The following is a 27,644-nucleotide window of genomic DNA, read 5'->3' as shown; positions in this document are numbered from 1 at the left end:
ATTCCAGAACATAAGATTTGTTAAGTGCTAGATCCTTTCTTCCTTTTTTTTTTCTTTTTTTCTTTTTAATGAGAATAGACTAGTTATAACCCTTGCTCAAGGACAGACAAACTTCAGAATAATCATCTTGGTTTTACACAGGCCTTTTTTATTGATCCTCTGTGCCAACTATGTGGCTTATGGTAGATGTGAGCTCTTCCATGACATTTCATTTGGGGAACAACTTTTCTCTTTACAGGCCCGAGTGACTAAGGGATGTACCATTGTTAAGCCTTTCAACCTGTCCCAAGGAAAGAAAAGAACATATGATGAAACAGTTTCTACATATGTGCCCCTTGCACAGCAGGTTGAAGACTTCCATAAACGAACCCCTAACAGATATCATTTGAGGAGCAAGAAGGATGATATTAGTAAGTTTCCTACCAGTATCACTGTTGGATGGAACCTCTCCTATATTCCCTCTGCTTACATCTTAAGCACAGATTTGTCTTTAGCTGAAATCCTAGTTTTTCAATTAAAGTATGGCATGTGACTGTGCAGACAACAAATGTATCCTTCAGAATTTTTCAAGCCAACCAGCTATCTGTCTTATACCCATCAACCATCTTGATCCTCCTCATCAATAACTGGCCAAGGGGAATGAATTAAGGCAACCTGAGATGTTGTTACATGCCCTTAATGGACATTTTTGCCATGTGTCAAAGTGTCACATTGCATTTAGTTACCTAAAGAAAATGAAGGCATTTCATTCATTCATTCAAGGCTATGTGCTTTTTATTCAGTGGTCCACCAAAATTTTTACTACTACTAACCAGGCACACTGTGTTAGGTGTATAGAGGTAAATAAAATGGACTTGGTGCTACTCAACATCAAGTTTCTAATTCAAGTTTCAAAACTCGACATCAAGTTTCTGACATCAAGTTTCAAAAGCCCTTACCATAATTTGTAGCGACCTATTTATCTCTGTCATTAGAGATAAATTAACTAGTTCTTTGCATTCTTAAACTGTCATTAGAGATAAATAGGTCACTACAAATTATGGTAAAAGCTTTTGAGGAGGAGGGAGATGCAAAAGTCAAAGGAGGTGGGAGATAGGGAGAGCATGTCTGAATGTTGAGAAATCTTGTCAGAGATAAAGAGGCTGAAGGTACGAGAGAGAGGAGATAACTAATGGATTAAGTCCCTGAACAGGCAGGTATTGGAGGGATACTTAGCACAGGTGAAGTGAGTGTTCTTTAAAAGGAGGATGGAAGAGTGGGAGGAATGGGTGCAAATACTGGGGGAGTTTGTAGATTTGGTGGTGAGCAGATGAGTGGATTCTAATTTAATAGTTTCTATCTTTATGGAAATAATTTCTACAAGAAGGAAGGTGAAATCTGAAGGGTGGAGGTGGTATAAAATAGTTGTTGGGAGTATAGGGATAGTATTCTGGATAAAGCAGAATGTGGTTGTTTTACTTTTGAGGATCTCTAAATTTTTTATATCCTTGCATAGGCATTTTTTTTGAGACAGAGTCTCGTTCTGGCTGTCATCACCCAGGCTGGAGTGCAGTGACGCAATCTCAGCTCACTGCAATGTCCATCTCTTGGGTTCAAGCAATTCTCGTGCCTTAGCTTCCTGAGTAGCTGGGATTACAGGTGTGTGTCACCATGCCCAGCTACTTTTTGTATTTTAAGTAGAGACCAAGTTTTGCTGCATTGGCCAGGCTGGTCTTGAACTCCTGGCCTCAAGTGATCCACCCGCCTCGACCTCCCAAAGTGCTGTGATTACAGGTGTGAGTCACTGCGCCTGGTCAAGTGTAGCATTTTTAAATATTGTTATTATGTTCTAGTAGCCAAAATGATTTTGTTAGATTTTATAGTATGAAAATAATGAAATATTCTTCTTTATTCTAATGGAAATTTAAATATTAAGCATAACTTTTCAAATAATATATGACTCAGAGTCTGATATGTCATGCTTTTAGAATACTAGTCCTGGCAAATGGAAAGAGAAATTATACTATGCAATTTTTATTTAAAACTTTGTACAGTTACAGCTAAATAATGGTTATATGTATCTTTGAAACATGGCTTATTTCTAAAATAGATTTGGTTTTGATCTACCACTGTTATGTGACAAGAACTAAATTGAAAGATTCATTCTATATTAGTTATGAAAATTGACAAGGTTTCACTGGCCAAGTAAATTAGTATTTTCAGTGAGTGGTGGTGATATCTTAATATTGATGCTTTAACTTAGTTTTTAATTTTCTCCATTTGATTTTCTATATATAAGAGGTGGTCTTGTTGCTTTTATATTGATTTCATAAAATTGGGAGTTTTCACTTGGTCTTTTTTTGTTTTGATTTTTATTTATTTATTTATTTATTTTCCTTCTTGTTTTGCTTTTTAGAGACAGGGTCTTGCTCTGTCACCCAGGCTGGAGTGCAGTGGCATGATCATGACTCACTTCAGTGTCCAACTCCTGGGCTCAAGTGATCCTCCTGCCTTAGCCTTCCAAGTAATTGGGACTATAGGTGCATGCCACCATGCTCACCTAATTTTTATATTTTCTTAAGAGACAGGGTCTCATTATGTTGCCCAGGCTGGTCTTGAGCACCTGGCCTCAAGCAGTCCTCCTGGTTTGGCCTTCTAAATTGCTGGAATTACAGGTTTGAGCCATTCTATTCAGGCTTTACTTGGTCTTTAGGAAGGCCTTATATCTTTTTTTTTTTTTTTTTTTTTTTTGAGACTGAGTCTTGCTGTGTTGCCCAGGCTGGAGTGCAGTGGCACAATCTCGGCTTACTGCAAGCTCCACCTCCCAAGTTCACACCATTCTCCTGCCTCAGCCTCCTGAGTAGCTGGGACTACAGGTGCACGCCACCATGCCCGGTTAATTTTTTGTATTTTTAGTAGAGACGGGGTTTCACCGTGTTAGCCAGGATGGTCTTGATCTCCTGACCTCGTGATCCACCTGCCTCGGCTTCCCAAAGTGCTGGGATTACAGGCGTGAGCCGCCGTGCCTGACCAGGAAGGTCTTATATCTTAAAGCTGGAATAAGCAAAAATTTTTTGTGTTAATAACAAGCAAAATAATTGGCATTGTCAATAGAAAGTCTAGGCCTGGCCAGGCACAGTGGCTTAACACCTATAATCCCAGCAATCTGGGAGGCTGAGATGGGTGTATTGCTTGAGCCCAGTAGTTCAAGACCAGCCTGGGCAATATAGTGAAACCCTGTCGCTACAGAGAATATAAAAATTAGCTGGGTGTGGTGGTGCATGTCTGTAGTCCCAGCTGCTTAGGATGCTGAGGTAGGAGGATCACCTGAGTCCAGGGAGGTTGAATTTGTAGTGAGCCATTATGGCCCTGCACTCTAGCCTGGGCAACAGAGTGAGACCCTGTCTCAAAGAAAATGAAAGCCAGTCTAGGCCCTTGCAGTGATAAGGAACCTATCAGACCAGACATGGATGGATTTTCAGTTGAGAAGATGACAGTAGAGTTTACCCAAAGGCTACCTTAGTCATACCCCTCAGTAAAAGAGGAATAGGGGAGAAGTAACTGAATGTTGGTTGGTTTTACCCATGTAAGCTGAGCTGAGGGTTGTGGGCCTGCCACTTTGTGGTTGGTTTATCCCTCTCTGGGCTACATAGGTGAATCAGCACTTAAAAGTAAACTGGGTCTTGCCAAGCTAGATGAACGTCTGTCATCTCTGTTTACAGACCTGTTACCCTCCAAATCTTCTGTGACCAAGATTTGCAGAGACCCACAGACTCCTGTACTGCAAACCAGACACCGTGCACGGCCTGTGACCTGCAAAAGTGCAGCAGAGCTGGAGGCTGAGGAGTTCGAGAAACTGCAACAGTAAGTCCCACTGGCAGTATCTGAGGAAGAGTTCCAAGAACCTGCCTACTTTATTTTCAGTTCTGTAAGGATGACAGTTGCTATTTTTCTTTCCGTGAAAATTTATGGCATTTGAGCAGTATGCTCTGCAGGCTACATCCCTGCCTTTATGATTTAAGGACTGTAGTGGGAATATGGAGATATCCTGGAGTATAAAGTGGTGAAAATTGAATCCAGGCTGGGTGTGGTGGCTCACACCTGTAATCCCAGTACTTTGGGAGGCCAAGGCAGGAGGATCACTTGAATCCAGGAGTTTGAGACCAGCCTGGGGCAACATGGTGAAACCACGTCTCTACAAAAAATACAAAAAAAATTAGCTGGGCATGGTGGCACACATCTGTAGTCCCACCTACTATGGGGCAGCCTGAACCCAGGAGGACAATGCTTCAGTGTGCCAAGATCACGCTACTACGCTCTAGCCTGGGTGACAAAGCGAGACTGTCACACACACACACACACACACACACACACACACACACACACACACACCCCCAAAATCGAATCCAGAGGTTGGAGTAGAAGAACTTACTTAGGATTTCAATTAAGGAGTGCCCTCTAAGGTTAGGTTAGGTAGATCCCACCCTTTTGTGACTCCTCAAGGTATTGTTACAGCTATTACTAGTGGAGGGAAATGGAAACTTAGTGTGGTTCATAGCGTTGGAGTTTATTTCCTATATCCTTCTTCCATTCCTTTTTGTGCTGCTTTTGAGGAGGGGAGCTTCTTCTGTGAAATGAAGCCTCAATTCTTAAGTGGTAGGGATGTTAGGACTGTCTCATTTATTCTTTCTTCTAGAGGTAAAGATAGTGTTGTGGAGAGTTGAAATTTTACTGTGTGTGATGGGTAATCATTTTTTCTTTTATTCTTTTATTATTATTAATTAATTAATTTATTTATTTTGAGATGGAGTTTTGCTCTTGTTGCCCAGGCTGGAGTGCAATGGTGCCTCTTAGCTTGCTGCAACCTCTGCCTCCCGAGTTCAAGAGATTCTCCTGCCTCAGCCTCCCTAGTAGCTGGGATTACAGGTGTGCGCCACCATGCCTGGCTAATTTTTGTATTTTTAGTAGAGATGGGGTTTCACTATGTTGGCCAGGCTGGTCTTGAACTCCTGATCTAAAGTTATCCGTCTGCCTTGGCTTCCCAAAGTGCTGGGATTACAGGCATGAGCCACTGTGCCCGGCCAATTGTTTTTCATTTTTATTTATTTTATTCTGTTGTCCAGTCAATGGGAGCATAATTTTAATGATTACTATTCTTTGTGGTTGGCTCACTTTGTTTGTGAAGTTTTTATTTTATTAAAATTTTTTTTGTGGTTATTTAAATTTTTACCTTACAGATACAAATTCAAAGCACGTGAACTTGATCCCAGAATACTTGAAGGTGGGCCCATCTTGCCCAAGAAACCACCTGTGAAACCACCCACTGAGCCTATTGGCTTTGATTTGGAAATTGAGAAAAGAATCCAGGAGCGAGAATCAAAGAAGAAATCAGAGGATGAACACTTTGAATTTCATTCCAGACCTTGCCCTACTAAAATTTTGGAAGATGTTGTGGTAAGGTTGAGGCTATGCGTGTTGGCAGAAGTGTCCTGCTCATGACTAAATATCCACCCATTCACACAAAAGTTTGGGTTGATATTATAAGCAGGGCATCATATTAGGAACTGTAGGTGATAAAGAGACTTATCAGAGGTGGATTTTGCTCTTAGTTAGCTCAAAGTCTGGTATGGGAGATAATGTATGTGTGAATAATAGAAAATAGACAGAAGTGTTCTGAGAGAGATGACAGTTAAAATAGGAATTCAGAGGAGAAGATGGTTTCTTCCAGATAGAAAGTTCAGGGTGTGCTTTGTAGAGAGGCACCATTTGACCTGAGCCTTGACAATATGTAGTAATAGTTATTGTCATTGGGTTGCTATTGTTACCATAATAGATGACAGTTTTACTATGTGCCAGGACTGCTCTAAGCCCTTTTCATATATTAGCCCATTAGTTTTGACAACAACCCCTTTCAGTGGGTTACTTTATCACTTGTTTTAGAGGAAGTAACCGAGGCACACAGAGGTTATGTAATATTCCTAGAGCACTCAGCTAGTACATGGTGGAGCAAGTAAGAGTTCAGACACTCTAGCTAGAGTCTGTGATCCTAATACTTCCTTATATTGCCTCTCCATTATATGATAGAATTTTGACTTGCAGAAATGCAAATGGACTGGATTGGCAGAACATTCCAGGCAGTAGGAATTACATGATAAAAAGCCTGATGGTGGGAAACATGAAGCTTCTACTGGGAGCTGTTAGTGGGTCAGTTAAGCCGGAGAAAAGTTTATCAAGAGCCACTGGAAACTGTTTCAGAGAAGTGGGTTGTAGTTTGATAATACACTCACAACCACAATTTTAGAGAAAATGTGCAATCAGGAAGCAAGGCTACAGTCACAGAATAAGCAATGGAGTTAGGCACCTGCATAAATGCGAAAGCGGCTTTTAGTTACATTTCAGTGCAGATGGGGACCTCACCCACCGCCAGTGGTTTGGATTGCTTGGATTGATGCAGGTCCAGGATTACTCTGGAAGCACTGTTTTCTTTTTTTCTTTTTTTTTGAGATGGAGTCTCACGCTGTTGCCCAGGCTGGAGTGCAGTGGCGCGATCTCGGCTCACTGCAAGCTCCGCCTCCCGGGTTCCCGCCATTCTCCTGCCTCAGCCTCCTGAGTAGCTGGGACTACAGGCGCCCGCCACCGCGCCCGGCTAATTTTTTGTATTTTTTTTTTTAGTAGAGGCGGGGTTTCACTGTGGTCTCGATCTCCTGACCTTGTGATCCGCCCGCCTCGGCCTCCCAAAGTGCTGGGATTACAGGCTTGAGCCACCGCGCCCGGCCGGAAGCACTGTTTTCCTGTCTTCTTGCTTTTTGCTTGTTTTAGAGTCACCATGCTTTTAGGGGAAACTGCACCAATGTATTACCTTTGACTGAGTACCTAGTTTTGTTTGTTGTATTTTCTTAGCACTAAATCAGAAGCAACTTGAAGTTATATTTTCCAGGCTTTACAAAAGTCATGATTAGGCTTAGAAATGGTTCTTCTCGGCCGGGCGCGGTGGCTCAAGCCTGTAATCCCAGCACTTTGGGAGGCCGAGACGGGTGGATCACGAGGTCAGGAGATCGAGACCATCCTGGCTAACACGGTGAAACCCCGTCTCTACTAAAAATACAAAAAACTAGCCGGGCGAGGTGGCGGGCGCCTGTAGTCCCAGCTACTCGGGAGGCTGAGGCAGGAGAATGGCGTAAACCCAGGAGGCGGAGCTTGCAGTGAGCTGAGATCCGGCCACTGCACTCCAGCCCGGGCTACAGAGCAAAACTCCGTCTCAAAAAAAAAAAAAAAAAGAAATGGTTCTTCTCCCTGATACCTACTTTTAATTGAGGGCTTTTTGCATGAGATCTCTCTTCTGTTCACAATGCTTTTTTCCCCCTGCCATGAAGCACATGTACTATATGCCAAACTCTGTTACAATAAACTTTTAAGAAATCTTCCCCCACCCAAGTAATTAATCTCCAAGTTACAATAAACTTTTAAGAAATCTTCCCCCACCCAAGTAATTAATCTCTAAGGGCTGTGCCTTCTTTGTCTTTACCCATTGAGGAAACAGTGTTGTGAATACAACAAGGGAAAAGGAGGTTATATGCAAGCCTCAGAGTTCTAGAGCCAGAAGGGCTCAACGTTTAATTTTACATACTAGAAAATGGAGGCCCAGATAAGAGAAATTATTTCTTCAGGGTTTTTATAACACTTTTTTGGCACCTTGCTTTTGATTTTTTGTTTTGTTTTTTTGAGATGAAGTTTAGCTCTTCTTGTCGAGGCTGGAGTGCAATGGCGTGATCTCGGCTCACGGCAACCTCTGCCTCCTGAGTTTAAGTGATTCTCCTGCCTTAGCCTCCCGAGTAGTTGGGATTACAGGCACACGCCACCACGCCCGGCTAATTTTTGTATTTATAGTAGAGATGGGGTTTCACCATGTTAACCAGGCTGATCTCTAACTCGTGACCTCAGGTGATCCACCTGCCTTGGCTTCCCAAAGTGCTGGGATTACAGGCGTGAGCCACTGTTCCTGGCTGGCACCTAGCTTTTAATAACATATTTTCCTCCAAGCTCCTAGCTTTTCCCCTTACCTAAGTTTTTGTTTTTATTTATATACCACTCTCTCAGTTTGTCCTATATCCTTGTACGTTACATACCAATATTATTATTTTAAAAATCAACTCACTTTGTGACCTAACGTAAATTTAAAGGGAACTTTTAAATAAATATATAAATGGAAAACCAGTACCTTTTGCCACAAATAACACAGCAATAATAGCTAATACTTATATAATGCTTATTATATGCCAGGTCTTTATTCTAAGCTCTTTACATTTATGTAATAATGCACTTAATTCTCACAACAACCCTATGAGGTAAGCACTGTGGGTACTTTATCAATCCATTTTAAAGTTAGGAAACATAGAGGTTAAATAACTTGCTCAAGATCACAAACTAGTGAGCGGCAGAACTAGCATATGAATCTTAGGTGATATGATTCCAGAGCCCATGCTGTTATATAAAAATAGAGGTTACCTTTTAAAATAGAAGGTTCTTAGGAAACATGTGCTTATTTAAAAAAAAAAAAAAAGTCTACAACTCACCTAAGATCCTTTCTCATAGCATCAGTCACACCTGAACTACTGTTTTTTTTTGGTTTTTTTTTGGTTTTTTTTTTGAGACAATGTCACTGTGTTGCCCAGGCTAGAGTGCAGAAGTGTAGTGATGTAATCTCGGCTCACTGCAACCTCTGCTTCCCAGGTTCAAGTGATTCTCCTGCCTCAGCCTCCCGAGTAGCTGGGACTACAGGCACACCACCACTTTTGATTTGGGGTCCCGAGATTTATTTTCCTTTCACAGGGGAATGTAGCTTGCCCATGGAAACATTTAAAAGAGAGTAAGTCGACCAGACGTGGTGGCTTACACCTGTAATCCCAACACTTTGGGAGGCCAAGGTGGGCTGATCACCTGAGGTCAGGAGTTGGAGACCAGCCTGTCTAACATGGTGAAACCCCGTCTCTATTAAAAATACAAAAAATTTTTTTTTTTTTTTTTTTTGAGACGGAGTCTCGGTCTGTCACCCAGGCTGGAGTGCAGTGGCCGGATCTCAGCTCACTGCAAGCTCCGCCTCCCGGGTTCACGCCATTCTCCTGCCTCAGCCTCCCGAGTAGCTGGGACTACAGGCGCCCACCGCCTCGCCCGGCTAGTTTTTTGTATTTTTTAGTAGAGACGGGGTTTCACTGGGTTATCCAGGATGGTCTCGATCTCCTGACCTCGTGATCCGCCGGTCTCGGCCTCCCAAAGTGCTGGGATTACAGGCTTGAGCCACCGCGCCCGGCCAAAAATACAAAAAAATTAACCAGGGCGTGGTGGTGGGCGCCTGTACTCCTAGCTACTCGGGAGGCTGAGGCAGGAGAATTGCATGAACCCAGGAGGTGGAAGTTGCAGTGAGCTGAGATTGCACTGCTGCACTCCAGCCTGGGCAACAGAGTGAGACTCTGTCTCAAAAAACAAAACAAAACAAAACAAAACAGAGTCTTTGAACTTCTAGTCTTGAACTTTTACAGCAGAATTTAAGAGCCCACTTTCCAGAGCCTGATGCAGCTTATCTGTCTGATGCTGTTGTTCCCCATCCATGTCCCCCCAGTGCTGTAGCTGTTTCGTGTGTCCTTGCAGTGTTTCCTGTGCACTTCCACTTGTGGTTGATAAGTGGCAAGGGGACAATAAATAGGGTTGATAAAAGATGGGCTTGGGCAACAGTGGGCCCAAGTGAGGCAGAAATGAGAAAATGGCTCCTGGGGCAGAGGTGGAGTGACAAAGCCTTGAGCACGAGGGTGTGAAATGTGAACTTAGTGCTGACTATTGGGCAGCCGGGGCACCACGGAGGTGGATGTGGAGTCAGTGAGGCCAGTGAGTAATTTTAGCAGAGATACTTTAGGGATGACTTGGGGAGGCCAGCAGTCTTTTTTTAGATATATATACTTCCCAAAATAACATTGCTTCAGAGTAGTTTCCTAACTGCCCTGGGACAGGCCTGAGATCCTGTTCCAGGGTACCTGGGGGGCATATCCTGTCTTAGGGAGAAGTATTCACCTCAGTATACCCATCCCCAGTCCTGGCTGCTTTTCCTAAATGCATCATCTGTCCACCAACATTGGCCCATTCTAACCACGTATCACCTCTTTAGAGATACCATCCCCTTCATTGAGGGAGCATCCCTCTAATAACCATTAGCTCTATATTCTGCTGGGTTTCTTTAGAGCACTTGTGAAAATTTGGAAGTATTTGATTTGTTACTTCGTCATTGTCTCTTACCTCCATTAGAATGTGAGCTCCCTGAGAACAGGGACCATGTATATCTGTATTATTCACTCTGTATCTCCAGTCCCTAGCATAGTGACCACCACAGTACAAGAACTCTGATATCGGATAACTGAGTGAGTAATAGTACAAGCTGACATGCACCAGCCTGTGTTTCTAATTTGTGTTAGACATTAGGAATTCAAAGATGATACAAGACACTGCCCTCAAAGCTTTCATAGTCTGGTAGAGCAGATAGATGTGTAAATGAGTAAATACGGTAGTATTAACCAACATATGTTCATTGAACAGATACTACTGGGTCTTCTAGTAGGTAATATGGGAAGACAAAAGAATGCAAATGACAATATTCCAGTCCTCAAGGAGCTTATAATTTAAAAAACTTAAAACAGCAATTAAAAAGAAAAGAAAAGAAAAGAAACCTTCTCTGTTTCTGGAAACCCAGTTTTCTTTTCATTATTTCTAATTGAACCCCTAGTTAACTTTGATGTGAGGGAGGATGGGATGTGAGTGGATAGTTGCTGCAAAGACAATTTTCATAAATCATTTTTTCCTTTCCCCCAGCTAATTAAGAGATTGAGCTCACTCTTAAATATCTCCTTCATGGCCTACTTTTTAGAGGTTTCCATTGCTTCTCTTTAAAATGCAGACATTTCTGTTGGGTGAATGCAGAGAGAGGGAATTATTTTAGAACTAAATGAATCCTCAATTGCTTATTTCAATTACTTTATTTTATTAAAAAACCCTGAGGCCTAGAAGTGTATCTGATGTGTTCAAGGTTACACAGATTGGAAGCAGAGCTGGACTGGAACAGACAGACCCGTGGCTCCTTGCTCACTGTTTGTCTCTCTTCCACTTGCCCCTGGTACATTCAAGCAAGATGCTAGTGTCCACATGTCTATAGAAGAGCAGATTTTTTTGTTGTTGCTGTTTTATGGTAAACATCATTTGACAACCCATTTCTTGGAGTTTTGTCACTCTGAATACAAGAGCTACTATACTGGATTTCGCTATGCTAATGATTCTAGTGATTTTCTAAAGAATCACTATGCTAATGATTCTTTAGAAAACATATAAGAAATTTCACAGCAGAATGAGCATTCCCAGTGGTCACCTTGAGAGACTGTAAATCCCTTCTGATGATTGTGATACTGCACAAAGCATTTTGGAAAAGCCATGCATCTTGAATCCTGAGATGAGCCTTTTGGATCCCTCCCAGGGTGACAAATCTTCACGTGTATTTGAAACTTTATTTTGCTTTTAGAATCTAGTCTAAGGTTATTTGGAACTAAAAATTCTGAGTAGTCCAAGATAATAGAGGTGGAAACTATTTGTTAAATGAATAGTAAAGATTGAGCAACTATCTCGCATGGTCCAGAAAGTGCCTTTGAAAGCCACTCCAAGAAAGACATTCCAAACATGTTTCGAACGGTTGCAGCATTGTTGGGATTAAGGAGAAGGCTCCCAAGGTATCCTCCTAGAGTCCAAGGTATAAATTCTATTACTCATGTGTTCATTCATTCTTACTGCATTCATTCAACAAACATTTACTGAATGCTTTATACTTGCCAAGGTCTATGTTAGGTACTTGGGACTGATGGAATAAAATAGTCTCCATCCTCGAAGCACTTAGGCTAGCAGGGGGAAATGAACATCTAAATAAATAAGTGCAATTAAGTTTTGTATGGACTGTGATGAAACCATATACAGTGGGATAAAGGGGTCAGTTCTGTAGGTCCTGGGAGTGGAGAGATCTATTGAAAGGCTTTATAAAAGAGGAAAGGCTTTATAAAAGTGGAGGCTTGAAAAGATGAGTTGGGTGCTTTCAAGCAGCTGGGGCATTTCAGACAGAGAAAGCACAAGCAAAGGTAATGAGACAGGAACCATTTGGGGAGAGACCAGTAGTTCTTTGTGGTTGGAACGTGTTGTTTAAGGAGGGGTGAGAAGTAAGGCAGAAGGGTCAGGAGGGTACCAGATTAATGCTACTACTAAGGAGGCCATGAAGGAGATATTTATGAGTGAGATTCAAGCAAGTGCCTTGTGTTTCATGGCAAGGAATTTGTTATGCTGTTGTAGGTAGGCAATAGGAGCCATTAAAGAATTAATGTTTGTCTGTTTGTTTGTTTTGAGACAGAGTCTCGCTCTGTCGCCCAGGCTGGAGTGCAGTGGCATGATCTTGGCTCACTGCAAGCTCCGCCTCCTGGGTTAACACCATTCTCCTGCCTCAGCCTCCCGAGTAGCTGGGACTACAGGCACCCACCACCACACCTGGCTAATTTTTTTGTATTTTTAGTAGAGACGGGGTTTCACCGTGTTAGCCAGGATGGTCTTGATCTCCTGACCTCGTGATCCACCCACCTCGGCCTCCCAAAGTGCTGGGATTACAGACGTGAGCCACCGCGACTGGCCTGAAGAATTTTAAGTCAGAAAGTGATGTGATCAAATATGTTTTAGAGTAATAATTTGGACTATATGTAGACAATGAATTGGAAGAATGAGTTGCGGAACTGAAAGACTATTAGGAGACTAGCAGAATGGCACAGGTAGGTCTGATGTAGGTCTGGCAGTGAAACTTTAGGGAAGAGCAGAATAGAGAGCTGATGAGGGCAGGATGTGAACATGAGTGTAACAAGAAATTACTGAGGTTTTGTTTTGTTCTTAATCGATCTGGCCATACACTTCATTCAAAACAGCAGCCAAGAGATAGCATTTTGCAGTTAGGATTAATTGCCAGATTTGTGATGGAATATCAATTCTGAGCGAATTAAAAAATGCTATGGAACAACTCTCTAAAATGTATTAGTTTTAAATTATGCACACAATATGATACATGTCATTTATTCCACAACGATTTGAAATGTTAGCAGTGTTTTAAAATCATTAAGGAAAAATCTTCAGAGTAGTTGAATGTGTTGGAATTATGAGATATAAGGCTGAGTACAGTGGTTCACATCTGTAATCCTCACACTTTGGGAGGCCAAGGCGGGAGATTGCTTGAGGCCAGGAATTTGAGACCCATCTCTACAAAATATAATTAGCCGGGCATAGTGGTGAGCACCTGTAGTCCCAGCTACTCAGGAGGCTGAGTTGGGAGGATGGCTTGAGCCCAGGAGGCAGAAGTTACGGTGAGCTGAGATTGCCCCATTGCACTCCAGGCTGGGCAACAGGGTGAGACTCTGTCTCAAAACAAACAAACAAATAAAAGGATTATGAGATGTATAAAATTAAATTTCTCTCTTAATTCACCCTCAAAGAGATATGAGAGTTGACAATTTGGTGTTCTTTCCAGTTTGGTGTTCTTTTATTTTCTGTGCTTAGATTAATTATACTTTAAAAACTCAAAAATATCATTCTAGGGCAGGTGCAGTGGCTCACACCTATAATCCCAGTACTTTGCGAGACCAAGGCAGGAAGACTGCCTGAGCCCAGGAGTTTGAGACCAGCCTGGGCAACATAGTGAGACCCTGTCTCTGCCCAAAGGGGGAAAAAAGGATTTAATCTTCTCATACAGCTTAGTGGAGATCGTTTTGTGATATCTAATTGAGTTGCTTACTCCTTTCAGGGTGTTCCTGAAAAGAGGGTACTTCCAATCACTGTCCCCAAGTCACCAGCCTTTGCATTGAAGAACAGAATTCGAATGCCCACCAAAGAAGATGAGGTGATTCCCTGGGAGCAGGGGGGTTCTTTTTCCTTTATATAGTCAGTCAGTCTAAGCCTTATCATTTATTAATCTTAATGGAGTTCAAAGGCATCCATTCTTTTCTGGACTTGTCTTTAAGAATGGATATGAACATTTGTTCATTTTTTTTGTTCCTCCAAGAACAAAGTAATTGGTAAGGGTATGAATTTTCTGCTCTTAGTGATAACTAGTTACAATTTATGGAAACAGTAAGGAGAAGTTAAGCATTGGAGGCTTGTCTGCTGTAGCACTGAAAATCAGCTGCTCTTTGTAACATGGATCAAAAGTTGCACTTTATTTTGCCTTAGATTGTCACTATTCAGTGAGGGATTTTGAAAATTCATACTAAGCAATTACATCCACCTTGTCCTATTTCCATTAACCCAGGAGTTGCAAACGTGACCATGGTGATGGTTTATGGAATTGTAATATATAAACTGTCATTGATCAGGCCAGTTTCTTGTTACAGCTCCATTTTATCTATAAATATCCAGAGTTAGGGTAATTTTATAGCAGATTGCAAGCATAAGCCTTTTTATAGGTTCATTTGAAACTAAAATACGCAGTAATCTTGTGTTACCAGCTTGAACCCAAACAACGTGGTCCTATTCTGGGTTTGGCAACCATTAAGTCCCAGTCACATGTTTTAATGAAGTCTAGAGGCTGGGTCAAAGGGACTAAAGTATATGCTTGGTTGGGACCGATCTTCTGATGTTCATTTTATCCATAATGTTAGATCTTATTTAGTTTTTACAACATTCCTGTGGAAAACTTCATCTTTTAAGAGTAATTGTGTTAGCCCTTGGTGGTAGATGACTTACCTAAGTCATCATCCTTCTTGGATAGAAAAGGAAGCTAAGACACCTAAGAGGCTCAGTGATTTGTTTTAACTAATGCCACATGTTAATATAATGTCTTCTGACTCCACATTCTGGGGAAGTTAAGAGTGAGGAGTCTTATTTCTAAACTGCAATTTTTCCCTTAGGAAGAGGACGAACCAGTCTTGATAAAAGCTCAACCTGTGCCACATTATGGGGTGCCTTTTAAGCCCCAAATCCCAGAGGCAAGAACTGTGGAAATATGCCCTTTCTCCTTTGATTCTCGAGACAAAGAGCGTCAGTTACAGAAGGAGAAGAAAATAAAAGAACTGCAGAAAGGGGAGGTAGGTGTTTCCATTTCTGCAAGTAGTATAATACTGTTCTTTGATCCCTCAAAGATAGTTCTTTCTATAGTACTTTTAGCTATAAAATCACTGACTTTTGATCTTTCTAAGAACCCTATAAAATATAAATGGGACAAGTAATTTAAATAATCCTTCTGGCACAAGGAGGTTAAGTGACTTGCCTCTGATCACACTGCTGGTTATAGGCAATATTAGGAGGAAAACCTGGATTTCCTTTTGAACCCATTATTCTTTTCTCCTAGACCATGCTGCTTTGAAAACTGATTGTCCTTCCTTATTTTTCAGATTCATCCAGATATTCTGGAGCAGCTATTGCTTTCCAGCTAGTCTTTATCTTAAATCTCATGTTTTCTTTTCTGTTAGGTGCCCAAGTTCAAGGCACTTCCCTTGCCTCATTTTGACACCATTAATCTGCCAGAGAAGAAGGTAAAGAATGTGACCCAGATTGAACCGTTCTGCTTGGAGACTGACAGAAGAGGTGCTCTGAAGGCACAAACTTGGAAGCACCAGGTAGGGGATGGGGAGAGCAGCCAAAACGTTAATTGCTTGGTTGATTGATTGGACAGGCAGACTCACCACACTGAAATCACCTGGGTTGACATACTAGATTGTTTCAGGGGCTCTCACTGTAAATCAGGGGTCAGTACATTATTTCTGTAAAGGGCCAGATAGGAAATATTTTAGGTTTTGAAGATTACATAAGGTCTCTCACGTTTTTTTTTTTTTGTGTGTGTGTGTGTGTACACGCACACATTTTTGTTGTTGTTTTTTGAAACGGAGTCTTGCTCTGTTGCCCAGGCTGGAGTACAGTGGCGTGATCTAGGCTCACTGCAAGCTCCGCCTCCTGGGTTCACGCCAGTCTCCTGCCTCAGCCTCCTGAGTAGCTGGGACTACAGGCGCCCACCACCACGCCTGGCTAATTTTTTTGTATTTTTAGTAGAGATAGGGTTTCACCGTGTTAGCCAGGATGGTCTTAATTTCCTGACCTCGTGATCTGCCTGCCTTGGCCTCCCAAAGTACTGGGATTACAGATGTGAGCCACCGCACCAGCTACGTTTTCAACTCTTTTTTTATTTGTTTGTTTTGAGACAGTCTCGTTCTGTCACCCAGGCTGGAGTGCAGTGGTGCAATCTCAGCTCACTGCAACCTCTGTCTCCCAGGTTCAAGTGATTCTGCCACCTAAGCCTCCCAAGTAGCTGGGATTACAGGCGCGTGCCACCACACCTGGCTAATTTTTGTATTTTTAGTAGAGACAGGGTTTTGCCATGTTGACCAGGCTGGTCTCCAACTCCTGATCTCAAGTGATCTGCCCGCCTTGGCCTCCCAAAGTGCTGAGAGTACAAGCGTGAGCCACTGTGCCCAGCCAACTCTTAAAAAATATAAAAAACATTCTTAGCTCAAGGGCTGTCCTAAAACAGGTTGCGAGCTGGATCTGGCCTGTAGGCCAGAGTTTGCTGACCCCTGCTTCAAGTGATCACCTGGGAACGTCCCTGCTCCAAGTGATCACCTGGGGAATGTGGGAACCGACCAGCTTTTCTGGAGTCGGGAGTCTCTTTAAGATCTTATCTATTTCGTGGCCGGGCGCGGTGGCTCACGCCTGTAATCCCAGCACTTTGGGAGGCCGAGGTGGGCGGATCACAAGGTCAGGAGATCGAGACCACGGTGAAACCCCGTCTCTACTAAAAATACAAAAAAATTAGCCGGGCGCGCTTGTGGGCGCCTGTAGTCCCAGCTACTCGGGAGGCTGAGGCAGGAGAATGGCGTGAACCTGGGAGGCGGAGCTTGCAGTGAGCCGAGATCGCGCCACTGCACTCCAGCCTGGGCGACAGAGCCAGACTCCGTCTCAAAAAAAAAAAAAAAAAAAAAAAAAAGATCTTATCTATTTCATCTATTAGACTCATTCATTGTGTTTATTTCTTTCTGTTGGTGCACTGGTAAGAAACAGTAAGGGAGAATAGTTGTCAATGTACAATGCTGTTTTCTCAGCATGATGTGTTATTTGCTCTTCATAAATGACAGGTGATTTAAAACAATTAATTGCTTATTTGCTGATTTAATTGGGATCTAATTCTATCCGACTGGAAAAAGTTTCCCCTGAATTTCTAAGTTTATTGGGATTTTTATGTCATCATTAATCCTGGACTCTTTCCAAAAGGAGCTCTAGGCTGTGGTTGGTTTGTAGGAATTACCTGTCCTGAAGCCCGAGAGATGTGATGGCTTTCATGACTGAAAGTTGGTCCCCTGTTGGTGTGGTTCTCTAGGAACCTTAGGACTGTTGCCTTGGAAATAGTGAATTTCCCCTTCTCAATGACCAAGACACAGAATGTTTGTGTAGGGCATTTTCTGCAAATAACAATAACAAAAACTATTGTTTTAAAAAGCTTTTCAGATATATAAAAGTAGAGTGAATAGTATAATGAATTTTCATGAACCCATCACCTGGTTCTATAATGATCAAAACATGAAAAGTCTTATTTCATCCCTACTTCTACCCACTTATCCCTACGCTGGATACTTCTACCTATATAAGATTACTTTGAAACAAATTCTCTGTAACATCCCTTTTCATCCAAAAATACTTCAGTGTATATATTTAAAATATAAGGACTTATAACCACAATAATATTCTCACATTTAAAAAGATTAAAAGTAATCAAATATCTGCACATTTCTCATTACTTTTTAAACAGTTGAATTGTTAAAATCAATATCCATATATAGGTCTACATAGTGTCTTTGTTTGCTAAATCTCTGAATCTTCTTTCAATCTATAGGCTCCTCTCTTTGCATTTTATTTGTTGAATAAACTGGATTGTTTGTACTGTAAATTTTCCACAATCTGGATTTTGCTGATTGCATTCCCACACAGTTGTTTAACATGTTCCTCTGTTGCTTGTATTTCCTATAAATGAGTAGTAAGATCTAGAGGCTTGATTCAATTCTGGTTAGATTTTTTTTTGGAGGTGGGAAGAATACTTTATAGGTGATACTGTATAGTTCCTAATGAATCATGTGTGAAGGCAGAAAATGTCTAGTTGTTTATTTTCATGATGTCTGGTCTTAAAAGTAACTTTAAAACTTTTTATTTTTTGAATTGACAAATAATAGTTGTACATATTCTTGGGATACATAGTGATGTTTCTTTTTTTTTTTTTTTTTTTTTTTTTTTTTTTTTTGGAGACGGAGTCTCGCTCTGTCGCCCAGGCTGGAGTGCAGTGGCCGGATCTCAGCTCACTGCAAGCTCCGCCTCCCGGGTTCACGCCATTCTCCTGCCTCAGCCTCCCGCGTAGCTGGGACTACAGGCGCCCGCCACCTCGCCCGGCTAGTTTTTTTGTATTTTTTAGTAGAGACGGGGTTTCACTGTGTTAGCCAGGATGGTCTCGATCTCCTGACCTCGTGATCCGCCTGTCTCGGCCTCCCAAAGTGCTGGGATTACAGGCTTGAGCCACCGCGCCCGGCCTCATAGTGATGTTTCAATACATATAATGTGTAATGATCTGATCAGGGTCATTAGCATGTCAAGAATCTCAAACATTTATTGTTGGGAATCTTTTTTTTTTTTTTAATTTAAAAGTAAACTTCAATGTTGAAAATGCAAACTTGGGAATCTTTTTTTTTTTTTTTTTGAGACGGAGTCTCGCTGTGTCGCCCAGGCTGGAGTGCAGTGGTGCGATCTCGGCTCACTGCAAGCTCCGCCTCCCGGGTTCACGCCATTCTCCCGCCTCAGCCTCCCAGTAGCTGGGACTACAGGCGCCCGCCACCACGCCCGGCTAGTTTTTTGTATTTTTAGTAGAGACGGGGTTTCACCATGTTAGCCAGGATGGTCTCGATCTCCTGACCTCGTGATCCACCCGCCTCGGCCTCCCAAAGTGCTGGGATTATAGGCTTGAGCCACTGCGCCCGGCCGGGAATCTTAAAAGTATCTTAAAAATACTTTCTAGTTCTCAGTGAGTTCAAATGTTGTCAGACTGATCTGTTCATTATAAAGTTTGTGTGAGAGATTTTTACTAGGGTTTATATTAAATCTGCTATTTTTATTGATGAAACAGTTCAGACATTAGAACTTAAGTTATTGAGGTAGTGGTCATAGAAAGTTGAGGCATTGCTCATCTGACCGACTTTCTCTCTAATAGCTGGAAGAAGAACTGAGACAGCAGAAAGAAGCAGCTTGCTTCAAGGCTCGTCCAAACACTGTCATCTCTCAGGAGCCCTTTGTTCCCAAAAAAGAGAAGAAATCAGTTGCTGGTAGTATTATATGTACTCTGATGGGATTGGGGCAGAATTGTCAGACTTCCCAGTGGGATGCTGGGATTCAGTGTGTCGGTACAATGCTGTGTCAACTAGAAGCATTTGACTTTAGCAGATGGTAGCTTTTCTTCCCCTAGACCCAGTTTTTTGCCTTTATTGAACCCAGCAGCTATGTTGAGTTGCAGGATGTATTAGGGCCAGATTCATTTAACATGAACCTTGGCAGAAGCAGCTGGCATTTCAACAATGATAGGTTTTCCCCACCCATAGAGAAACAAGTAAATGAGGGAGGGAGAGCCAGTATGGCTTTCTGGAATTCACCCTGAAGCAAATTTTAGATATAAAACATTTGATTCCTTAAACACTGGGTAGTGTGCTAGAATATTGGGATTCCACCGGGTGTGGTGGCTCATGCCTGTAGTCCTAGCACTTTGGGAGGCCCAGGCGGGAGGATCACTTGAGCCCAGGGATTTGAGACCAGCATGGGCAACATAGCAAGACCCCATCTCTTTTTCAAAAAAATCATTCCAAAAAGGGACAAAAAGAATATTGGGCTCTTTCTCCTATGTCTGCCTCAAAATCAATCACTATGTAGTTTTGTGCAAGTTACTTTATCTCTTTGCTTGTTTCCCAATTACACTAGATGATTTCCAGGGGCCCTTTGAAGTCTTAAAATTCTAAAACTTTTTGTATGTGGTTTGCTCTGCCTTTCTCCCAGTGGGGCTTGTTTAGAGCACAGTCTTCTTGTTAGTGTGCATGTCTGTGCCACTTGCTCATTCCAGGGGGCGTAGGTTTATGCAAGTCCTGCTTATGCACCAATATTTTTTCTGTTTCTGTACTTAGAGGGCCTTTCTGGTTCTCTAGTTCAGGAACCTTTTCAGCTGGCTACTGAGAAGAGAGCCAAGGAGCGGCAGGAGCTGGAGAAGAGAATGGCTGAGGTAGAAGCCCAGAAAGCCCAGCAGTTGGAGGAGGCCAGACAACAGGAGGAAGAGCAGAAAAAGGAGGAGCTGGCCAGGCTACGGAGAGAACTGGTAACTGGGAGCATGAGCACTGACAAACACAGACATGCCTCTGTTTTGTTTTACCTGTACCTTACCTTGTTCCAGACAGGATCTAAGGTAGCCCGCAAGGCTGTACCAAAGACAATGAGTGAAAGGGGGAACTGCACAAACTGAGGGTGGTGATGAAGTTGAGTTGTGAATGAAGCTAACGTAGGAGCTGTAATTTTGGCTCTTTTTAGGAACCAACCTGTCAGTTACAAAACTCACAGTGTTCATGAGACATAAGACAATTGTTCAAAAAATACATTTATCCCTTTGATAGTGAATTTTTAAACAGAATTTCTTCCAGAAGTTTTCATAAGGAGGACAACATGTGGTATAACCATGTACAGTGATGCCTTTCCTAGGACTGTTTTTTATTTATTTGTTTATTTTATTTATGTAACTTATAATTTCCTCTGGGGTTAAGAAGCACCGCTGAGTTTTGTAATTAGACAAGAATACATAGGGAAGGACATGGGAATTAAATGGCAACTGTATTTTTGTTTTAATACTTGGCCCAAACTCCTTGGAGTTACAGTGTTCATCGCTCCAGGTAGTCCTCCACTAACATAATTATTTAGATATTGGTTGTCCAAAAAGAAGCCTGAACTCCGCATTAAGGACGACTCTGTTAGGAGGGCAGCAAGTTGTGTTAACTGTGTTAATGAGGAAGCAGAGAGTTTTAGATGGAACTTCATACGATAAATAAAAAAAGAAAGGGTCATGGGGAGATATTGGTAAAAGGTTACTTAGTTACACTTGGGAGGAGTAAATTTCAAGAGAGCTGTCATATAACAAGGTGACTGTAATTAATGATATATTGTATTCTTGAAAAATGTAAAGAAAGTAGATGTTGTGTGCTCACACTACAATGTTAATTAGCATCTTGCTAATTAACATAATGCATTATCTCACATAGTAACCATTCCATAATGTATGTCTACTTAAAAATATCAGCAGTACACAATAAAAATATACAGTGTTATCTGTCAATTAAAAAGAAAGAAGGCCAGGAATAGTGGCTCACACCTGTAATCCCAGCACTTTGGGAGGCCCAGGCGGGTGGATCACTTGAGGTCAGGAGTTGGAGACCAGCCTGGCCAACATGGCGAAACTCGGACTCTACTAAAAATACAAAAATTAGCCGGGCGTGGTGGCGCGCACCTGTAATCCCAGCTCCTCGGGAGGCTGAGGCAGGAGAATTGCTTGAACCTGGGAGGTGGAGGTTGCAGTAAGCCAGTCGCGCCACTGCAGTCCAGCTTGGGGGCGACAGAGCAAGACTGTCTCAAAAAAAAAAAAAAAAAAAAAAAAGAAAAGAAAAAAAGAAATGTGTAAGTTGTTGAGGTTTTGTCTGAAGGTGCTGTACTATGGCTGGGTGTGGCAGCTTACACCTGTAATTCTTACACTCTGGGAGGCCAAGGTGGGAGGATTGCATGAGCCCAGGAGTTCAAGAAAAGCTTGGGCAACATAGCAAGGTCCCATCTGTATTTTAAATAAATAAATAAAATGTTAGGCTAGCAGTTGAAACAGCTATTGGCATAGGTGATTATGCCCATAGGAAGGTTCCACGGACACACTATTCAGGAGACTAGCCTCTTGGCAAAATCTAGACTACCATTTGCTGAGTGAATGAGAAAATAGTATAATCCCCACTCTATATACACTCATACAATCAGCTTTTTTTTTTCTGGCCTCAACTTTGATTTTTCTTTAGCACTTGGTACCTGCCTCTTGTGTTTGTCCCCATTATAGAACTGTTTCTTGCAGCAATTCTCAACATAGTGGATGGCAACATTCTAAAGCACGATTCAGTCAATGCTGGTTAACTCTGTACTAATCTGGCTTGATTTAGGATTGATTTTAGACTACCCTAAAGGATGGATGGGACCATGCCTTCTTTAGCCACCCTTCCTGGTATGGATGTTGTGTTTTATTTTGTTTTTTTCCCCAGGATTCAGGCTTTTGATGACTATTTAGTCTGCAAACTTAAGACTGTATTCTGGGAAATTCTTAGCTTGTAACTTCTCTGCTATACTTGAGTACAGCCCTATTATACCCTAGTAGATCACATAGGACATAGGTTTGACATTCTGTAGTGAAAGCTGAGGGACTTGAGGAGACTGCATGGCCTGAAGGAAAGCTGGGGAACCCTATGGAGACCCGAATAGAAACTGGGCTCCAGAGCACCTGCACTTTTCCGTCATACTGTGCTGCCCCCCAGGCCCCACTCCCCACACCTTAAACTAGTGACTGGTATCTATACAGCTCTACAACATTTTCTCAAAAAGAAAAAAATAAAAGCAATTGTAAGAATAGTTCTCTGACATCCCTCTCACTGGTAACTTTATTTAAACTTTATTTTCCTTACTTTGCAGGTGCATAAGGCAAATCCAATACGCAAGTACCAGGGTCTGGAGATAAAGTCAAGTGACCAGCCTCTGACTGTGCCTGTATCTCCCAAATTCTCCACTCGATTCCACTGCTGAACTCAGCTGTGAGCTGCGGACACCGCCTGACAATGGGACCTGCTCTTAATATCAAACCTGAGACCATCTTGCTTTGTTACTGGGCATGGAGAGAACCCATTTCTCCAGACTTTTAGCTACCCATGCGTGAGAAAGCATACTTGACAACTGTGGACTCCAGTTTTGTTGAGAATTGTTTTCTTTTTCATTACTAAGGCTAATGAGACATAACGCATGTATGTCTCGATTAGACTCCATGTAGTTACTTCCTGTAAACTATCAGCTGGCCCTTTATATGGGTCTTCACTCTGATTAGAATTTAGTCTCTGTGTCAGCACAGTGTAATCCCTATTGCTATTGTCCCTTACCATTCTCCCCCTCCCCCCACTTTTTTTTTTTTTTTTTAATTTTAACCAGAAAATAAAGATAGTTAAATCCTAAGATAGGGATTAAGTCATGGTTTAGATGAGGAACAATCAATACATCAGATTCTGTCCTCTTCCCTGCATACAGTGAATTTATAGTTAAGGATCCCTTTGCTGTGAGGGTAGAAAACCTCACCAGCTGCACCAGTGAGGAAGAAGACTGCGTGGACTCATGGGGAGCCTCACAGCAGCCATGCAGCAGGCTCTGGGTGGGGCTGCCGTTAAGGCATGTTCTCTCCTTATTGGTGCTGATAAGAACAGGGAACCAGTACAGTGTGCATTTTAAGACCTAGCCTGGAATAAATGTTTTGTCTTCCCTCCCTGATTGTGTTATTTGATGTTTTTAAATCTGTTGAGCCCCTTTGGAGGTCACATCTTATTTGGGAAATGGGTAGTTTGAGAGGTGGGTCCAGGAACTTTTTTTAAAAGCACAGGCTATGTCCTTAAAGGAAAGTACTTTGTAGTTTTTTTCTGTCTTATGACAAAATATCTCCATATTCTGTTAACTCTCTCTCAGTAACCACTTAATCATGTATGTTATGCCTTCACACAGACTGTACCTTCTTACCTAAAGACTCAGCTCAAGTTAAATTTTTTTTTTTTTTTTTTGAGATGGAGTCTCGCTCTGTCTCCCAGGCTGGAGTGCAGTGGTGCGATCTCTGCTCACTGCAGCCTGCCGCCTCCCAGGTTCAAACGATTCTCCTGCCTCAGCCTCCAGGCGTGTGCCACCATGCCCAGCTAATGTTTCTATTTTCAGTAGAGACAGGGCTTCACCATGTTGACTAGGCTGGTCTCCAACTCCCGACCTCAAGTGATCCACCCACCTTGGCCTCCCAAAGTGCTGGGATTACAGGTGTGAGCCACCATGCCCAGCCTAAGTTAAATCTTTTTCAGAAATCTTTCCTTGACCCTCTGACTTCCTCAGGTAAAGATGTTCACTTCCTTCTTTGTGACTCCCAAATGTTTCTTGCATACATCTCGAGTAGAGCAAGTTATACTATATCTGAGTTACTTGAACTTGTTCACAAATTAGTAGAGATACAGATACGTAAGTTTTTGAAGAATTGCCATAGCCATCTCTGTGTTTCTTGTGGCTGACACAGAATTGGCTTAGGTCCCTGTTAAACAATATATTTTCTTTTAGAATTCACATCATTTTTGAGTATCAATTCTGTCATTCATCGTGTGTGCTAGGAGATACAAAAGCATCTGGGTTCTGCCCAGGCTAGTCCTATGTACTAAATATGACCTGAAACTTATTTTCTATTCATTTTTTTATTCAGTGAGCATTTATGAATCTCTTATATACAAGTCGTTGTAGTCCCAGCATTAGTTGACAAAGCAAGATGATGTTTCTCACAGTATGATTTGCAGATCCTGGTCCTCCTGAACCCCCATAAACTGATGTGTGAAGAGTGGAGAATGAAGGGGTGTTCTGGAACCAATTCTCCACGGATACTGAGGGATGATTGTGTATACCTTGGCACTGTTCTGGTCTCTGGGAGTAAGGCAATGAACAAAAAAAAAAGAAGACCTTGCCTTCATGGAGCTCACGTTTTAGTAGGCGAGATAGACAATAAGCAAATAATTTAAGCTCTTGTGTCAGGTGACAGATGTGCTGAATGCTATGTGAATAAATGGATTGGGAGTCAGGGGCATGTGAAATTGTAATTGGGAAGGTGAAGAGGATCTCTGCTGTTGTCCAGGTGAGAGCTGACAGTGACTTGGGTTAGGGTGATAGCAGTGGCAGAGAGGAGAAGTGGTTGGGTCCTGAATGTGTTTTAAAGTTGTAACTAACAAGACTTCCTAACAGATGGGATTTGGAGAGTGAAAGAAAGGTGGGCACCCAGGTGTCAGCCCCAAACAGAGACAGGGTCCATTCCTCGTACTGTGAGAAATCCAGTTCTACCCTAGTCCTTTTATTTCTTGTGGGTTCATAGCAGCATTCATTTTTTTTCTGGTTACCTCTTGTTTTGTTTTTTCCACTTCTGCTCATCTCTTGATCTCTGTTCTATGTAGATTTTCTGTCTACTGGTATCAGCATTTCTCCTCTATCACTATCATTCATGTATTTCCATCTGGAATCATTTTTTTCATATATCTTGTCTGGTTTTGTTCCTTGTTGTTTCAGGCAGGGGAATAAATCTGGCCCTCAGATTGAGGGTTTTGAGAGTGTTACTGAGAATTATGGATGTGAGGGATCATTCCGCCCCATTTGCCCCATTCTGGATAATCCCCTGTGCAAACTCATGTCAGTGGTAATAAGTGACAGTCTGTTAGAGGCCACAAAGAGGAGTTACATTACTTTAGAGAAAGTATCTTAACATTGAGACGTCAGCATTCAGTGCCTCTTGCTTCCCAGAATTTCTGTTTCCCAGGGGCAATCTGTTTCTCTACCACATGGTCTCTTACTTAGTACTGAGCCCTCTTTTTCTGGACCACCTCACATCACCTTCATTTTTCTAGCACACTCCCATTTTTCCCAGAAACTCAAACTTTCTGCTTGCATTTTACAGAAAAATTACTTTTTTAATCCCTTCAGGCCATGTGCTAATAGGAGCATCATCTTTCTACACTCATAGGTCACTCAGGAATTTTCCTAAATAAAGAACATGTCTTGAGATACGAATTTACTGAATTTTAAGAATTTGGCTGCTACTCTTTGCTTGACTTTTTTTTTTTTGGAGATCTCGCTCTGTCACCCAGGCTGGAATACAGTGGCGTGATCTCGGCTCACCGCAACCTCCGCCTCCCGGGTTCAAACGATTCTCCTGCCTCAGCCTCCCGAGTAGCTGGGATTATAGGCATGCACCCGGCTAATTTTGTGTTTTTAGTAGAGATGGGGTTTCTCCATGTTGGTCAGAACAACACCAACAGTTGGTTGGTCCTGAACTCCCGACCTCAGGTGATCTGCCCACCTCGGCCTCCCAAAGTGCAGTGCTTACAGGCATGAGCCGCTGCGCCCGGCAATAATTCTTATACTAATTAATAGATGTATAAGATTACTGCTCACTCTTAACTTTGGTTGATTGTTTTGTCCTATGTAATTGCTTGGTTACCAGTTTGATTGTTTTATTCCTTACCAGGTCTTTTCTGTAGAGTCTTGTCCCTGGGAAGTGGAACCAGCATGGTAGACAGACCGTGGTTGCAGTTGCTCCAGCGTTTTAACAGAGATGAGACCTGGACATGAATAATCGTAACACAAGATGGGATGTGATTCAGTAATATGAGACAGAGTGCTGTGGGAGTTTAGGGATTGTTTTTGAAAGTGAGGTTGCAGTTTGTAAAGATTTTTTTCTTTTTTTTTTAAAGTAAAATTTGCAAAAGTAGTACTGCCTTTTGGAAACAAGTAAAATGCTACTAACTGTGTGAAATAAAACATGAAAGTCTCCTTCCTTCCCCTACTCCCATGTCCCAGTGTAACCCATGGTTCACAATAGGATTCTTCCAGAACGTTTTCTATGAGCACACACATTTATAGAGTATTTTTAAAATAAATAAGATAGTAGCATTCTGCATTTTTTAAAATTTTAATTTGTTCTTTAAAAGATTATACATTCACATGGTTCTGAATTGAAAAGATACAAACATAAAGTATTCCTCCTACCTTTTCCTCCCAACTGCTCAGCTCCCCTCCCCAGAGGTAGTGCTGCTAGCTTCTTAAGTTCCCTTGCAGAGATGGTTTCCTCCTATACATACTCCTACCTACCCTTCTCCTCTTATTTTTTTACACAGATAGCTTCATACTTTACACTCTGTACTTCGGTTTTTTCATGCGTGTTGTGCATTTAAAAGATGTAGTTCAGGTGCTACCTCAGGCATGTCCTGGCTTCCTTCCTGACTGAAGTATGAAGCCTCTTATGACAATGCAGACCTCTGCATGATGTCCTGGGTTTGTGACCTGAGGTCCCAAGGACTAGAGGGCAAGACAGCAGCACCTGGTCCTCATCTCCTCCTGGCTTAATTGAGCTTTGGGGGCTTGCGTACTGTCTTGAGTGTTTGGTTGAACCTGTGTATCCTGTTGGATCAATCTTGATACTGCTTCCTTTTCAGTTCTCTCGATGAAGGCCGTCTTACTGAATCTTGTCTGCTGGGGAAGTTCCTCGTTGCTGAGAGTAGCAGTTAAAAAAGCTGTTAGCCACGTGGCTGGGCTCCTATTTCTGCACAGGCAGGCTGAGTTACAGCTTGGTGGTGTGGATCCAGGTAGGAATTGGTCAACATTCTGAATCCTGAGCTGCCATCTGCCTTGTAGCCTGCTGGGATGCTCAGTTTAGACAACATATAAAGTTTCCTGGATACGGGACAAACCCAGGCCTATGGAAAGAGCAGGAA

General features: G+C 42.2%; 1 protein-coding gene and 1 long non-coding RNA gene across 9 annotated transcripts in view; one reads left to right on the top strand and one right to left on the bottom strand.

Moving 5' to 3' along the window:
• Window positions 1–23,637, top strand: part of LOC105496165 (TPX2 microtubule nucleation factor) — a 63,444-nt gene extending 39,807 nt beyond the window's left edge. For 7 of the 8 annotated variants that reach the window (XM_011766305.3, XM_011766308.3, XM_011766307.3 and 4 more), the window contains 9 exons: window positions 239–410; window positions 3,702–3,843; window positions 5,217–5,433; window positions 13,832–13,927; window positions 14,934–15,110; window positions 15,495–15,641; window positions 19,265–19,376; window positions 20,223–20,410; window positions 22,798–23,637. In XM_011766305.3, coding sequence (XP_011764607.1) covers window positions 239–410; window positions 3,702–3,843; window positions 5,217–5,433; window positions 13,832–13,927; window positions 14,934–15,110; window positions 15,495–15,641; window positions 19,265–19,376; window positions 20,223–20,410; window positions 22,798–22,908 — 1,362 coding nt within the window. In that variant the 3' untranslated portion in view covers window positions 22,909–23,637. The remainder of the gene's footprint in view (window positions 1–238; window positions 411–3,701; window positions 3,844–5,216; window positions 5,434–13,831; window positions 13,928–14,933; window positions 15,111–15,494; window positions 15,642–19,264; window positions 19,377–20,222; window positions 20,411–22,797) is intronic. The other variant, XM_071079541.1, reaches the window with a different exon arrangement.
• LOC105496164 (uncharacterized) lies at window positions 136–27,411 on the bottom strand. The gene is made up of 3 exons (XR_011613432.1): window positions 26,920–27,411; window positions 26,396–26,492; window positions 136–280 (listed from the first exon to the last, which is right to left on the bottom strand). It is a non-coding gene; the product is annotated as an uncharacterized lncRNA (long non-coding RNA).
• Window positions 27,412–27,644: the final 233 nt, after the last annotated feature.

Source organism: Macaca nemestrina, chromosome 15 (genome assembly GCF_043159975.1).
Source record: "Macaca nemestrina isolate mMacNem1 chromosome 15, mMacNem.hap1, whole genome shotgun sequence".
In the NCBI taxonomy this organism is placed as follows: Eukaryota; Metazoa; Chordata; class Mammalia; order Primates; family Cercopithecidae; genus Macaca; species Macaca nemestrina.
Note: the sequence above shows the minus strand (reverse complement) of the source record. Positions and strands in the feature narration are given on the sequence as shown.